The following is a 16,978-nucleotide window of genomic DNA, read 5'->3' on the forward strand; positions in this document are numbered from 1 at the left end:
TGATTGATGTCTTCAATATTATATGGATCAATTGATATTTCTGCCACTCAACTCAATCTTTTATTAAACCGATTTGATCACTGATTCTGATAAATTGGTAATCAAACTAATTGCTCTGTAGTTTCCAATCATGATCACTGCCATTTCATGTAGCTGCTGCAATAGTTCTTTATTCTTTGCCCTCTATTATATGTCATTGCTGCATATGATCACTGCATACCTACATCTTGTATAGGGAGTTCATCTTCAATTCTGATCATTAATCTGATCATGGAGATGCCTTAAATTCTGATCATTAATCTGATCATAGAGATGTCTTCAATTCTGATCCTTCAATTGTTTCATGTGGATGTCTTCTTCATATAAATCACAGCTATCCAATTCATATAAATCATCACCTTTGACATGGCTAATTTGTCTTCTTGCATCTTTGACATCAATGCCAATATTTCCATCACGCTACTCTTATTTATAGAATATAGTCTATAAATAATATATTATATGTTAATTATATATATTATAATATTCTATATAATATAATTTCTAAATATAAATACTATGTTATTTCAAAATTATATATTATATTATATATTTTTTAATATAATATTATATTATAAAATTGTATTTTTATATAGTTTTCATAATTTATGTGTATCATACTTTGCCATGCCTCTTGATTTTCAGCAGAGATTTTCCCCTAGCAAGAATTTTGAGGGTTTCTCTGTAATTTTTTGGAAGGATATAGATACTATCAAGGAGATACCTATCAATACTTCTAATGATGATTGAATTCTTAATCAATCTCAATGTTTCCAGTTGACCACACAAGGCATTCTTACCATCAGTAAGAAGCTAGTGGTTTGGAATGTGAATCTTATCAAAGATCAAGCACAACAATTCGTCCTTCAAACTTAAAATTTAAATGCTATTTCAATTGAAAGTGATTCAAGAAGATAAACAATCATGAAGATAGCCACAAGTATTGCAATAAAATACCATAACTTCAATATTATATTGATCTCATAACCAAATGGACAACAATTGCTCAAATTTCTCTCTTCACTACTCAATTTTGCTACAACAATAACTTATTTCTCTCCAACTTTCTAACTTTCTTCACTCTAAACTCTCTAACCCTTTAAAATGAAATGAGTGAGGGCTTATATAGCATCTTCAAATACAATGAATGGCCCGGATCAAAAGAAGATCAACGGCTGAGATTTTGACACCTAAACCCTAATTAGGGTTTGTTACAAAAAAGTCCCCATTTAGATAAACATTATTAATCCATAGCCAATAAAAAATTGGCACAAATACTGAGGAGACATAGACCAATAGGAATTAAGTTGCCACATCATCCTATAACAACTTTTCATCTAGAACTTTGTTCCCTTTCCTATGCTCTTTTCTAGCATATTCAATGAATCTGGACACAATTCCCTCAATCTCAGCAATGGGAATCTCAGGAAGATTCTTCATTCGTTCTTCTGAGTGAAGGACTTGATCAAAAGCAGTGAGAAGAGTCGTCTCCCATCCAGGTTCAAGTTCTTTGGTCTTCTCAATCAGGAACATAGTAGTATACATTTGATCTCGTTGCTTTTCTGTGATGATGTTCTCTTCCTTGCAAAAGATGACCTTGATTCTGTCCTCCAACTCTTGGATGTCCACATCTGTCTCGATCTCAATCCGCTTATCAAGGATGGTACACAACACCTCAAACACCTTATCTTGAATTGGATGGATGATGCCTTCAACTCGGCTGCATCTGGTGTTGACGTCTTCAAAAAGGACTTCCTTCATCTGGAGCAGAGCTGACCACTGCAGGAGGCTATGGGTTCCTCCATCCATTATCTTTTCTTGCGTCAGAATCGGTCTTGGTGTTTCTCTTATCACTTGTAAGACTGGGATGATAACATCTCTAGTGTGAGTGAATGCAGCCACAGTTATCATTAGATTATGGATAATCTCAAGGACCTAGATAGCTCAATGAACTATCTTCATCATTCTTGTTGCAAATTCAACGGCTCCCTTGTTTGATTCATCAATCCAAGAACTCATGAGTTGAACTAGGTTCTTCACCCTTTCTACCTCACTTATTGATTCAAGAGGAAGTGCATGTAAAGGAGATATTACTGGATCCTGTCATCTCAAAGGCTGGTTAAGATGGCTAAAATAATTCCTCCAAGCACTGACCTCCTTTTCAAGCTTCTTATTCTTTTCCACTTCCTCTTTGAGTTTGTCTTTGAGTGTTTTCAGTGAATCAGTTGCTTCTTCCATAGCCTGGTTGGTGGAAAGTGGACCAAGATCAAATGTTTCTAGATCGTATTCTTCTGCTAGAATCTCATCCTCATATTTGTCCACCACTGGTGTAACTATTTGCACTTTTCTGGATCCTGTCTCATCTCTAATTACCTTTGACATCTTCGTGGCCTTGTTCTTCTCTATTACTTCATGAGAATTTCCTATAAGGCTCTCCAAATCAAATACATCTTCTTCCTCTTCAACCACAACTACCCTTGTCAGCCTCTCTTTCAGCCAATCAGGAATGGCAGATCTTGTTTCCCTCACTTGTATTTCTTTAGGTAGAGGTCTATCTTCCTGGAAAGGAAATGTTGCTTCATCATCATTCTTTTCTTCATGTTGCTCATTAGCACCAACTTGGGGAGATTGACTTGATGAATGCTGAGGTGTCTATCCTTTCCCTTGTTTATCATTTTGTACCATGGATTCCATAGACTCATCAATTTCATATACTATCTGCCTCTGATCTTCCCCTTGACTTGCTTCCTTTTCATGCCTAGAAGATGTGCTTGGTGGGCGATCAGGATTCGTTTTCTGCTTCTTCTTGGAAGGTTCTCTCTTCTCAGGTCCTTCTTTCCTCTTTGAGCCTTTGGAATGAGAAGTATTCTCACTCACACTTGCTTCTCCTTCTTCTGGTCTTGCTTCCAAGGTGAATGTCATAGATACATTCTGCTCCTTCAACTTTTGATGCTGTACATCCACCCATCTGCGAGTGCAAGATAAAATGGGAGCCATCAAAGCTCTGAAGTCTAAAACCTCGGGCTCATTCCAATCTATCTTCACTTCGTTGTCTTCCTTCTCATAGGATGACTGGAGGTATCTACCATTATCCTAGGCTTGATCGGCTACTCTATAAATTTTGCATTTCCTGATGAGATCCAAAGGCAACTTGGAATGCATCTTTCTTTTGACCTCGACATCATCTTGGACATTCATCCAAAAGTCCTCCACCTGAGACTCATGCCTGTATATCTTCCCACTGTTCCTTCTATATGACCATGGGGATCAAAATTCTCTCTTGAGGCAAAAGATGTGAATGAGTATAGAGATAATTCCTTCTCTGCATCTTCAGCGGCTTGAGTATTAGGACACACTTCAACTGAGTTCCCTCGTATGATGGGTACGGGAATTCCATTTCCATGCTTGTGTCTAGATGCCTTCGCATAGGCTGCCAACTGTCTAGTCACCTCAAGTAGTACTATCCTATCAGTAGGATATCTTGGCAACATGTAGGGAGGTGAAGGACACCCATGAACTCTGATGTATGTGAATTTTGGAAACTGAATGAACCATGCACCATGCTTCTTCACGAGCTCTTGTGCATCCAGAGACAGTCGATTGTGAATCCCACCTTGCAATATCCTGGTGATATTCATCGTGAAGGTGTTGTTGACTAGCTTGTAGTCACTTCTGGGCGGATGATGAAGCTGAACATAAAAATCACAAACTCTTATTTCTCCGGGTCCTCTTCCAACAACTCCCCTGTGAGGTAGTCCTGCATGCTAAAAACCTCTGATCAAGGCGTATGCAACATATGAACTCATGTGGAATGACTTGGTAGGTCTTAGTCTTCTCAACTGTACGTCCAGACTGTTACTAATGATTTTGGCCCAATTGAGCATTCCTTTTCCTTGGATGATCAGCTGTATGAATAAGAACATCCATTTATCAAAGAAGAAAGCTTGAGAAGCACTTGTGACCCGATTGAGCAAGGTTATCAAATCCTTGAACTCTTCTTGGAAGTCGATTCTGTGCGGTGTATTGGGAATCTTGTTCAGGCGAGGTCTGCTCTTGAGTAACCAATTCTTGTTGATGAAGTTCAAGCAGGACTCAGGATCATCCTCATAGATGGACCTAGCTCCTTCTAGACTTTTGTAGACCATGTCTCTATGTTCTGGGAGATGAAAAATCTCACTTATAGCTTCCTCTGAAAGATAGGCTAAGATAGTTCCATCATCGGCCACGATCGTCCTTGAGTGTGAATCATAGTGCTGGGCGCACTCAATCATCAACTCATGACACTTTACTGCGGGAGGGAAACCTGCAGCTTTGATGATGCCACTCTCAATTATCTTCTTTGCAACAGGTGATGGCTTTCTGATGTAGGGGGCCTCTCGAAACTTCCTCACATTGAAGTTTCCTAGGTTGGTGTCTCCGATATTACTCCACTTGGACACGATCCTGGTCTCCAATTCGTCATTCCTCTGATCTTCTTTGATGAGAGCCTGCCGAGTAGTAGATCCTCCGGCTTTGGGGGTCGTCATTTGATGCCTACATAAAAGATTAAAGTTAGGCTTTGAGCATAATATCTTAAGGTATAAGATCTAAGACCTTTCAAGGGAATAATTTAGATATTAATTTGAAAATGACATGATAAATCTAGGAACTATGAATTTTCAAATTAATTATGAATGGAAATCAGATTTTTCAAGACTTAGATTTTTAAAGATTGCTATGGAAATCAGAATAAACCTTGAATAAAAACTTCAAAAAGCTGATTCTTCATACCTCCTCTTTGAATGCTTAACTATCAACCTTGGAAAATGAATAAAAGGAGATCAGAATTTGCTGGATAAGGACTGAATTTCTGGTCTTCCTTTGGATGAACTATGCTTCAATCAGCCTTCAAAAAACTTCGCCTTCCACTAACCTCCAAACACTTGGCAAATTCTGGAAATTATCCTCCAACTTAGCAAGAAATTTGCCTCCAAATCAGGTAGAATTCGCTCCTTTAATCTGCTCTTCAAATTCACATGAGAAGAATTGATTGAATGATTTACATTTGCTACAATACATCTCCCTTATATAGGGCGCTCACCCTAATTCTCCATGAGGCCGACTTAGTCAATTAGCAATAAAATAAATCAAAATCCCTTTCAAAGGATGGCCAACTTGCTTAAAAAAACAAAATAATAGGCTTGAGCGCTCACCTTAATTTTTAAAATTTTAAAATTAATTTCAAGGCTTGAAAGGTGAATTTTTATTTATTTTAAGGCTTAAAAAATTAATTAATTAAATTGCAAATGCCTTAATTCATGCAAACTTGATTTAGCTTCCCAAATGTCTTGAAATTGGCGAATTTAATAAAATTAAGGGCTAGCTTAGGAATGTTAAGGTTTGATCAAGGCTTAATAAAGCTTCTTTCCTCCTTAGGTATCAAAATATCCAAAGTGATGGTTCGAACCCCTTATCCCAACTTGCTCACTTCATAAATCAAAATCTTCACAACCTAGATTTGCAAATTCTGATGTCCTTGTCTTCACAATCTTGTAACTTGCCTTTGACTCAATCTAACAAGGTTGAATGATAGGCTTATTGATGATTTCGCCCTGGACCCTTTGGAAGGGTCAAGAGCGATTTTTCTAATTAGGACTTGAGTACCTTGTTTTCTTGACTCCAAAATCTTCTGAAAGGCGAGCTCATGTTTGTTTTGACCTAATCAAAGTCTTGCATTTCAAATTTTAGCATTTTACATGAGTAAATTAGGTGAAAAATGTGAATTTTGCCCTGGACCCTTTGGAAGGGTCAGGAGCGATTTTCTCTTTTTAGGTCAAAATTCACCTTAGTTTGATCATTGACCTCCTCCAAGACAATTTCCAGGATCTATTCATCTCACATACTGAGTTGACTCATCAATATTTTGAAGGAAATACCACCCTTTTGGGAATTTCACTCTGGACCCTTTGGAAGGGTCAGGAGCGAAATTCACTTCTCAGGTCAATTTTCTAGTCTCCTTCACTTCAATTCATCAAAACTTGCTCAGTTTGAATCCACTTCTCAACTTGCTATCATTGATTTGATCTTCACAAGGGAAAAAGGGTCAATTTTGCTCAACAACCTAGCCAGGGTCAGGACCTATCTTGAATTTCGCTCTGGACCCTTTGGAAGGGTCAGGAGCGAAATTCTCTCTTGAGCTCAAAATTCACATTTTTTGAATGTCCAAATCTTTCCAAGGCATTCTAAATGGCTTCTTTCACTGTAGTCCAGGCCTAGCTTTAATTAAATTTTGGAGGAAAAGGTGACTTTAGGGTTTTTTGCCCTGCACCCTTTGGAAGGGTCAGGAGCGATTTTCTTTGCTTGGGCTTACTCCTCCATCATTTTATCTTGAATCCACCACTCAAGGCTAGGAAATAGTCCTCTTCTTTCACCCAATCCAAGTTTGATTTGTTTTTGCAAGGCAAAATAGGGGATTTTAGGATTTTCGCTTTGGACCCTTTGGAAGTGTCAGGAGCGAAAATCTTCTTCTGACCTAGAATCATCACTTTTGGAAGCCAACATCAACTCAAAGGTGGTCTCAAGGGCAATTTCTACCTTGGTCTAGTCTTGTCGTAGCATAAACTTGAAAGGATAGGTTTTAGGATTTTCGCTCTGGACCCTTTGGAAGGGTTAGGAGCGAAAATCAGGTTTTAGGGCAATTTTCCCATCCTTTCATCTTCAAATCACCTCCAAGGCATAGAACATCTTGCCTCACTCCTCTCCAAGTCATGAAAACCAAAATCTTGTCTTAAATTGCAAGGAAAAAAGAAGAATTTAGAAATTTCGCTCTGGACCCTTTGGAAGGGTCAGGAGCAAAATTTTCATTAGGCTTCAAAATTTTCCTTCTTAGCAACCAAAATCCACTCTAAGGCAAACCAAATGCCTTCTCACACCCTTGTCTAAGTTTAGTTTTGTCCAAAATTTGGAAGAAAAGATGACTTTGAGGATTTTCGCTTTGGACCCTTTGGAAGGGTCAGGAGCGAAAATCTCTTCTAGGCTCAATTCCTTCATCTTTCATGATTTCTTGCAACTTCAAGTCACTCCCAGGGGCGATTCCTTCTTGATTTTACCTTATCCCACACTTGACTTAGCAAAATTTTGATAGCAAAAGAAGTTTTGAGAAAATTCGCTTTAGACCCTTTGGAAGGGTCAGGAGCGAAATTCTCAATCTTGACCAAAAATCTTCATTTTTTCAACTTCTTTGCAAGGTAGGATTTCATGTTTCTTTGTGCTAGGAATAAAGTTTCACGTCCAAGAAAGGCTAAAAATAGGTTTACAAGGAATTTCGCTCTGGACCCTTTGGAAGGGTTAGGAGTGAAATTTCCTTTCCTGGTCAGAATCCTTCATTTTCACAACTTCTAAACATGCCCAAGGATTTCAATATGTTCATTCTTCCTTTCATCATGTCTTGGACACCTCAATTTGACCAAACCAAGCAAGAAATGTCTCTTATAGAGATTTGAAGGGTCAGGAGCGAAATTCACTATTTGGGCTAAATCCTTCATTTTTTCAGTTCAAAACAACCTCAAGAGGCAAAAGCAAGTTATTCTTCTTCCATCCATGTCAAAAAACTTGACCTTCTTCAATGCAAAATAAGAGCCTTTGGGAATTTCGCTCTGGACCCTTTGGAAGGGTCAGGAGTGAAATTTCCCTTCTTGTCCAAAATTCTTCATTTTCTCATGCTTTCAAATCTTCAAAGGTGACAAGAATGTCCAACCTTCCTTCCAAGATACCCTGCACATCAAAATTTAGCCAAAGTTAGGGAGAAATGAGCTTTAAGAAGATTTTCGCTCTAGACCCTTTGGAAGGTTCAGGAGTGAAAATCTCATTCCAGACCATATTGCTCACTTTTCAAGTTTCAAACCACCTCATAAGGCAAAGTTAGGTCATTTTCCAAGCTAGGAACAAGGTTGCAAGTCTATCCAAGGCAAGAAATAGGGTTTATGATGAATTTCGCTCTGGACTCTTTGGAAGGGTCAGGAGCGAAATTCTCCTTTAGGCAACAATCTTGTTCTTCAAAAATCAATCAACTCCATCCCCAGGCAAAACATATCAATTCACCCTCAAACATGCCCTAGAAAGCAACACTTAGCCAAAAATGAGAAGAAAAGGAGGTCTACAATGATTTTCGCTCTGGACCCTTTGGAAGGGTCAGGAGCGAAATTGATATTCAAGGCCAGGTCTTACCTCAGTTTACTTCATTCTTCATCGATCTTGATCAAATCAACTCCCTTGTTTCATTGACTCTGCTCAACTGACTTAGACCGGGAAACAAACAGGACCCTAACAAGAAAACCTTCAATCTAGACCAAACCTGACCTGAGACCTATTCACCCTGCTCCTTGATCTAACCAACTTGACTCTCCTGAAAGGCATGCTTCATTATGGCAAACTTGAGGTTCCAGGCAGACGACTAATCAACTCCCAAAAACAAGACTAGACTTAGCTTGAAAGAAACCCTAAACGAGCTTCTAGAGATTAGCCCTAATCTAGCCAGCCCAAGCAAATCACTCACTCACTCAAAAACCTAGAAAGCAGACAGAGAAAAAAAAAAAAAAACTAGCTAAGGGAAAGCAAAACCTAAAGCAAACAGAGGGGGTCCCCATTCTAATGGGGCGATGTGTGAAATGGTCAGAACAGGTGCACACGTGAAGGATTTTCCACCTCTATTCACGTGTGAGGGTTACATCAGGTTGGAAGGATTTTGGTACTCTTGGTCATTAACATTCTGCAGATCCAGGGAGGGTCTCAACAGCAACAGAGTGTTCTGAGGATAAGGGGCAGCCTTCTTTTTGTTTGTGATCAAAAGACCTGCAGATTGTCTTCTGAAGGGTTGTCGCTATTTTTAGCTTCTGTTAACTGATTGTTTCTTTTTAGAAACATCGTCATGTAATCTCCATGTAAGGAGCCTTCATCTCCTCTATTTAATATGGAATATTTAATTATCTGAACAAAGAGGAAGGAGAGAATCTATGGCCCCTAGTTTGTATTAGAACTTGCATGGTTTGGGTCATTTCACTCAGGTCTTCACTGATGCAATTTATATATCGGATCAGGGGTAGAAATGTCCCTTGCATCATATCCTGAATTTTTTTCCTACTACTACTTTGTTCAAATTTTGTTCTAGACATATTGAATCCATTTTATGGGTTGGTAGGATCAAGGCTTTGGTACTATAGTAATGATCCTTTCTGCAATCTAAACTAAAATAGACAATTTGTTTTTCAATACATGCATTTCAAGAAGACTATTATTAATCTGGATCATTATCATGTCGCAAAAGTAGAAAAGGAGAACATTGAGAGGAATAGTTCTATTCTAGACTTTCTGGAATAGCCCAAGGTCTGAGGTGAGCAACTCCCAACTGGTGAAGATAATCAATCTTCATAAAAAACTGGTACATAATTCTGAATATCTTATATTCCAACTCTTGAAACGGTTACTGTTAGCCCTTTATAAAGAAAGAAGGCTGAAGAGAGAAGATGAGTCTACATGCAGAAGCTTCACTAATTATTTGGTTACCTAATTTTTATATGCTTAACTAAAATTCTAACATGTTAACTGAGTTTCAATGAGACATCTAAAGAATTTAGCCTCCACCCAAGTCTCTTGTCTGAAGTAGATTATTCATCTATTATAATTTCCTCCTAAAACTATCTATTTGTATAACTATAATAGGATAGGGTTAAAATCCTAATTATTTTATATTCCATTTTATTCCCCAAATATACATGAGCTTATCATACGTGTTATGCTCATCCTTAGATTAAGCCATAAGTATTATAAATAAGTTTAATGAGATTAATCAATGATGTTATCTATATAGCCTATCTCTGTGACAATTTTATATTCATCAGTGCTCATATCTTTGGTTGTTGTTTCCTATTAATATAGTTCTGATATTATTTGTAATTTTGTTCATAATATTTTCTTGTATTTAGTATGAAGCTGATTTGTATTTTACTGTTATTGAAATATGATATAAGTGTTGGTAGGAGGCTACAATTGTGAAGGCATGTTTTCAGCAGGTAATGCTTTAATGGGCTTTTGATATATAGTGTATTTATGATCAGGGAACACAAAACAACTACTAAAATAACATAAAATACCAATAAGCTAATGATTTGCATCATGCAGTGGAAGATATGCTTTGGCTATGGTTTTAGCATCTTGAATGTGAAATCTTGTTCTAGGAGGATGTGCCTTGATAAAAGGAACAGAGATTTCTCTTTGACAATTTCGAAGTATCCTAAATAGTTCTATAATGCTTTTTGATAACCTATGGCGTGGACTTGTATAAGGAGCATAGATTTCCCTTTGACGATTTAGAAGTATCTTGGATCTTAATGAGTGCTATAATGCTTTTTGACATAGTTTTAAAACTCTTTGACTCGCCTCGGACTCGCCACGGACTCGCGAGTCCTTTGGCGAGCCGAGTCGACTCGCCTAGGACTCGCGTGGCGAGTCCAGGCGAGTCCCTGCGCAAAGACTCGCGAGTCTTTCGCAAAGACTCGCGCGAGTCTTTCGCTCGGACTCGCGAGTCTTTCGCAAAGACTCGCGCGAGTCTTTCGCTCGGACTCGCGAGTCTTTCACAGGGACTCGCCGGCCTAGAAAAAACGCGCCCGTGGGGGTTAAAACCACTTTTTTTTTTCATTTTTTGACTTCAATTTGGGTTTTTTTTGGCTGGAGCAGGTTAGAAGGGTTTGGAGGAGTAGAGGGAAGAAGGAAAAATGAGCAAGAGAGATCTAGGTAAGGATTTTTCTCTTTCTTTTTTTTTTTCATTTGAATCATTTCATTGTTTTGAAACTGAAAAAAATCTTGAAAAACAAGGGGATATGCTGCCAAATTTTTTTCTATTTTCTTTCCTAAGTTATTTCCTCTTTTTTTTTTCTTGTTTTTGAATGCTATTTTTCCCAAATGATTCATTGTCATTTTTTTTGTTGATTTTCCATAAAACCCTGCTGATTTTTTTTTTTCATGTTAAATCAGCAATGGCAAGTTCAACTCCAAGGGCAACCCCAAGGTCAGGAAGACAAAGAGATAAAGCTTGGAAATATGGGATTGCAGGAAGCAAAAAGGGGGAGGTCACTTGCACCAAATGCACAAGATGGATGACTGGTGGAATCAATAGATTAAAATACCACCTTGCACAAATACCTGGATATGGTGTGGAGGCATGCCCCAAATCAACTCCTGAAATTATTAGAGAGATGAAGGCCATTCTTGCTGAGAATGATATGCATAAGGAAGAAAGGCAAAAAACAAGAGAAGCCATAGCAGCTGCAATGAATCCCACATTGTCCACTTCGGGTCCCATTGGTCATAGTCGGGGTCGTCAGTCACTTTCATCTTTTGGTGACAATGAGGGTGAGGCTAGTGGCACTCCTGTTAGATCAGACCCTAATTTTTTTGTACCACGCAATGTTCCAGGTGCACAACCTTCACTTGAAGGTACAGGATGGAATAAAGAGAAGCATGAACAAGCACGGATAGCAGCTTCAAACTTTTGGTTTTACAATAATCTATCTTTCAATGCAGCAAACAATGTGTATTGGGAAAGTTTTGTTAATGCATGTACAGTGGCGGGTAAGGGGTTTAAGGCCCCAACAGGTCATGACTTCAGTGGGCCATTGCTAGAGAAAGCTGTGAAAAATACAGAAGGTGTGGTTGATGATTAGAAAAGGTATTGGAAGAGAAAAGGATGCAGCATTTTATCTGATGGATGGACAGATGGACGGAATAGGACTCTTCTCAACTTCTTGGTGGCTTCAAATGGTGCAATGGTATTCATAAAGTCTGTTGATGCCTCAAATGAAATAAAAAATGCAGAGACTTTGTGTAATCTGTTGGATGGTGTGGTTCGGGAAGTTGGAGTTGAGAATGTTGTCCAAATTATCACGGACAACGCAGCTGCATATGTATCTGCAGGTAGAATGCTTATGCAGAGGCATCCTTCGATTACATGGAGTCCTTGTGCTGCACATTGCTTGGACTTGGTGCTAGAGGACATTGGGAAGATTGGATGGGTGAAGAAGGTGGTTGAAGATGCAAAAAGTGTCACCAAATTCATCTACAACCATACTTGGGTGCTTGCTTTGATGAGAAAATACACAAATGGCAAGGACCTTGTGCGACCTGGAGTGACACGATTTGCTAGCCACTTCATCACTTTGCAGAGCATTCTTAGTGCCATTCCTCATCTTAAGCAAATGTTTGTGTCAGATGCTTGGTTGGGGTCTGCATACTCCAAAAGACCTGAACCAGAGAAGATTGTGACCATTGTTTTTGATGATGGGTTCAATAAAAGTGGAGAGGAGTTGACTACGGTAAGTAACAAACACAAAAGTAAAGTTTATACAATCTTGTCTATTTGCTGATTTTATTTTTTAGGGGTTGATTTTGTATTAATTTAAAATTTGTTTTAATTTTTTTAGGTGACAGAACCTTTGGTGAGGGTTCTTCGTATGGTGGATGGAGAGGGCATGCCAATGGGTTTCATTTATGAGGCCATGGATAGGGCCAAAGAGGCCATTTCACATTACTATCGTGGAAATGCAAGAAAATGTGAAATCTTTTGGCGCATCATTGATCGTAGGTGGACAAACCAACTCCACCAACCGATACATGCCTTCGCCTACTTTTTGAACCCGAAATTCTACTTCTCTGATTCATTTAGGGCTGATGAGGAGGTCATGGCAGGTGTTATTACATGCATTGATAAGATGACACCTGATCCTGAGTTGAGAGACAAGGTTCTTGATGAGTTGGAGGTGAGATTTGACATTTGCAATTGCTCTATCTTTATTTATGAATTCGGAAATGTTCATTATTGAATTTGAGTTTGACACTTTGACTATCTAGTATCTATTTCTGAATTTGGAAATGTTCATTCCATTGTTCAAGATCTACAAAAGTGCAGAGGGGAGACTCTTCTCATCACAACTAGCAATTGATAGGAGAGGAAAACAACAACCAGGTAAAACATTTAGTAACTTAGTTCAATAGTGCAAGAAAAAATCTACAAACTTGATTGTTACATTTTTTTCTCAATTCTAATATTTCTAAATGTTTTTTGTAGATTTATGGTGGGAGAATTATGGTGCCGGCACGCCTAATCTTCAAAAGATAGCTATCCGTGTTTTGTCTCAGCCATGCAGTGCTTCTGGGTGTGAACGAAATTGGAGTGTCTTTGAAAGCATTCACACAAAGAAGAGAAATAGATTGTCACAAAAGCGGCTCAATGATCTAGTATTTGTTCGGTACAACCTTCGCCTTCGAGTTAGACAGGTGGAGGGTGTTTCACATGAGGCCATTGACTTGGATGAAATTGATCCATATGGTGATTGGACCATGAATGAACAAAATGATGGTGATGATGTCCTCCTTACCGAAGAAGAAATTGCAGAAATAGAGAGAGGAGCAGCACAAGATGCAGAAGGAGCAAGATTGGATGAAGATGAGGACGAAGATGAGGATGATGATGAGGACTATGACTTTGAAGAAGAATCATCTCACCATTTAGATACCACAACACCCACTCCTACTACTTCTAGCTCAAGGCCTGAAAAATTGAGCTATATTAGGAAAAATACAAAGAGGAAGATGTAGTCTTCTCTTTGGTTTGTTCATTCACATTGCTGTTTTTCACATTTGCAGTTGGACTTGGACATATCATTATATGTAATTTTGTGAACATTTATATACTTATGCTGCCATTATAGTATTATACATTTTAGAGTTGAAACTTGAAACTTGAATATGCTGCCATGAATGATGAAATTTCAAATATTGCGTGTTTGTACTTTGTAGATCATATGACATGTGTAATGTTTCAATTATGGCACTTATGTTCTTTAAATGCATTAATTTCTTTATGTTTTTTTGTAAAACTACGGTTTTTTTTTTTTGCCGAGTCTTTGCCGAGTCTTTCGCGAGTCTTTCACGAGTCCGAGTCCGAGTCCAAAATTTTGGTTTGCCGAGTCCGAGGCGAGTCCGAGATTTTCAACTATGCTTTTTGATAGCCTATAGTGTGGGCTGTCAAAGGAACATAGATTTACTTTTGACAATTTAGAAGTATTTTGGATCTTAGATACCTCTATAATGCTTTTTTATAGCCTATGGTGTGGTTTTTATATATAATTTATTTTTGATCGGGAAACACAAAACAAGTGCTAAAATAACATAAAATATCAATAAGCTAATTATTTGCGTGGCGCAGTGGAAGATATGCATTGACTATGGTTTTAGTATCTTGAATGTGAAATCATTTTCTAGGAGGATCTGCTTCAATGAAAGGAACATAGATTTCCTTTTCACAATTTTGAATTATCTTGGATCTTAAATAGCTCTATAATGCTTTTTGATAACCTATAGCATGGACTTGTAAAAGAGTTCAATGTATAAACGTGGAAATTTAATGTAATTTTTAATTTTTAGTTTTTTTAATTCTTAACTTATTTTTGCATTAACCTCTTTTATCCAGATGCATTTTGAGGATGGGCTCACAGCAAGACATAAATTGAAAAGCATTCCAAAGCCTGGGCGAGGAAAAAGTGCCTCCGAGAAGCTAACGGAAGAAGAGCTTGTGAAATTTTCTGCTCGTGTTGCTATACAGGTATGGATATCTATAAACTGATTTCTCATTGTGATTGTGCTTTGCCATTTGAAGAATATTACAAGTATCTAAAAGAATCTAATTGAACATATAAAGTAGCATCTAAGATAGTCGATTGAAAATATTTTAATGTTTCACCTAGATTGAATAACAGACTAGCTTATTGTTGGCAACAAAAAGAATTTAATCTAACTAGGAAAATGTGATTTTTTAATATAGAAATTATGAATGAATCTTGTTTAGTCCACAAAAGAAAAACAGAATTTAAATCCTAGTTAAATCTTAACTAGGAAAAATGATTTTTTTGATGTAGAAATTATGGTAGCAAAACTCAAAGTTGGTAGGCTTAATTTTAAATTTGGACTCAAACTGAACACAAACTTAGGAATTTGAAAAAAAACATTATGTATAGAGATTTTTGAAGGAACTACATTATTTTCTTTGCACCCTTATCTAAATGAACTTTTAAAGCATATAAATATTAATTAATTACAAGTTATTTTCATCACATACAGGCAGCTCCAAATGATGATAGTATGTTACTGAAAGACCAAATAGGAATATTTATTTTTATTTGTGTAGTGGAAAGTCAGTAAGTACGAAATTGGCAAAGGTTTTGAACAGGTTTACAATAATATTGGAGATAGACAAAGGGTTCAAACATATAGGGATTTTGTTTGGTAGTGCCAAACATAGTAGCAGATTTTGTAGTGAAAGTTTGATTTCTGTGAAAGGAGGTGGGTTTGGCTGAATGTATTAAAGTAATATGGTTATATTTAACTTGTAATGTTCATTTTAGTTGTTTAGTTTGTTTTTAGTAACTTTCTTTTATTTCTTATTCTCTATCGTTTCTGTTTTATAAACATCATGTGTCATCTCTATTTAAGGAGTCTTCTGCTCCTTTCTAATTAATTGATTATCTTTTCATTGTATATGAGCAGAGATTTCTCTAAGAGTTTTTTGGCGATTTGTCTTTCAAAACTCGTGATTTTCTTTCCTGAAAGTGTTGTGAGAAGTTTTAGGAGTTTTTGAACGATTTTTAAAAAAAAAATCGTGGGATCTGTTTTTTTTTTTCACTTCTGAAAATTGTGTCAATCTTTGAGCAAAATCGCAATTTTATTTATGGGGATTTTTCGCAGGCTTTGTTTATGCAAACAACATGGTAGTATTACATTTTAGAAATTGTGGATTTCTTCTTCCAAAATTGCATGACATCTGTGGTGTTTATTTTTGCACGATTTCTTTCAAAAATTGTGGGTTCTTTTCTAGGTCTTATTTCTGATCACGGCACCCTCCAAAATCACGGAATTTAAAAAAAAATGCACAACATTGTTGTTAATTTTTTTTGAACGATTTATAAAAAAATTGTGGGTTTTCTAGTCGCAAATGGGGCATTATTCCACGTGACTGTTTCACTGTTTTTTGCATAAAGATTTAATGATAAAAATTACATTAGGTGGATAGTGTCATTGGCCAACATCATGTTGGAAAGCAGCCAAAAAATCAACAGTAAAAATTATAATACCAGGGAATAGAGGATGCTCACCATTTTCGAGTATGGGTGTTTAGATTAGATCGTTCTTGTTAATGATGTGTGTCCCACAGTTGCAGCTATAAACAAGGACAAGTTTGATGAGTGTTGATCATGAAGCGGTTATGTTGCTGAAGTTTTTTTGTCACTGATGAGATGCTTCCAGAAATATTTTTTGGCAAGACTATTGCAGAGATTTGGAACACCTGAAGAATCTACATGAGACCTCTGACCAAGACCAAGCTTTTTTCCTTCAAAATATGTTCTCAATTATGATGGATGATAAGATGTCTTTGTAGGATCATTTAATGATGATCTAGGATGTTCATGATAAATTGGAGGCCTTTGGTCTCAAGATGGAAGAAGAGGATATGGTGGTTATCACGTTGAAAAGCTTACCATGATCCTATGAGCACTTCATTGAAACTCTCAACATCACCCATACTAATGTTGATCAAAAGTTTGATGAATTGTGCAACAAGCTCTTGCAGTAGGATCGATGGAAGTAGTTTTGGGAGCAACAATGAGATAGTCAATGTGGAACAAACATTTATTGCTAAAGACAAATGCAAAGGCAAGTCCTCTTAGCAAAAATATTTGCACTCTTTCGGAATGCGCCCGATTAAAGGCCTAGCTCGGTTAGGAGCTTACAATATGCCCGGTTAAGAGCAGACCCTGTTAGGAGTCACCTGGTTAAGGGATTTGCCTCAGCCCTGTTAGGAGCTCTACCTTGTTAGGAGTAACCTTGTTAGGAGTAACCTTGTTAGAGGATTTTG

General features: G+C 37.4%; 2 protein-coding genes across 3 annotated transcripts in view; both read left to right on the forward strand.

Moving 5' to 3' along the window:
* LOC131048568 (uncharacterized) overlaps positions 1-16,978 on the forward strand; it is a 180,503-nt gene that overhangs the window by 138,736 nt on the left and 24,789 nt on the right. For both annotated transcript variants that reach the window (XM_057982567.2, XM_057982568.2), the window contains exon 30: positions 14,540-14,671. In XM_057982567.2, coding sequence (XP_057838550.1) covers positions 14,540-14,671 — 132 coding nt within the window. The remainder of the gene's footprint in view (positions 1-14,539; positions 14,672-16,978) is intronic.
* LOC131874588 (uncharacterized) lies at positions 11,788-13,786 on the forward strand. The gene is made up of 4 exons (XM_059218143.1): positions 11,788-12,383; positions 12,492-12,827; positions 12,961-13,033; positions 13,136-13,786. The coding sequence occupies exons 1-4, from the start codon at positions 11,838-11,840 to the stop codon at positions 13,663-13,665; spliced, it is 1,485 nt and encodes a 494-aa protein (XP_059074126.1). The 5' UTR covers positions 11,788-11,837; the 3' UTR covers positions 13,666-13,786.

This window comes from Cryptomeria japonica, chromosome 3, assembly GCF_030272615.1.
Source record: "Cryptomeria japonica chromosome 3, Sugi_1.0, whole genome shotgun sequence".
NCBI classification, from domain to species: Eukaryota; Viridiplantae; Streptophyta; class Pinopsida; order Cupressales; family Cupressaceae; genus Cryptomeria; species Cryptomeria japonica.

Excerpts from the sequence above, each read along its gene's own strand:
- LOC131874588 (XM_059218143.1), top strand. The coding sequence starts at position 11,838 with ATGGTATTCATAAAGTCTGTTGATGCCTCAAATGAAATAAAAAATGCA. Across the intron at positions 12,384-12,491 it reads GTGGAGAGGAGTTGACTACG|GTGACAGAACCTTTGGTGAG; the intron begins GTAAGTAACAAA and ends TAATTTTTTTAG. Across the intron at positions 12,828-12,960 it reads AGGTTCTTGATGAGTTGGAG|ATCTACAAAAGTGCAGAGGG; the intron begins GTGAGATTTGAC and ends CCATTGTTCAAG.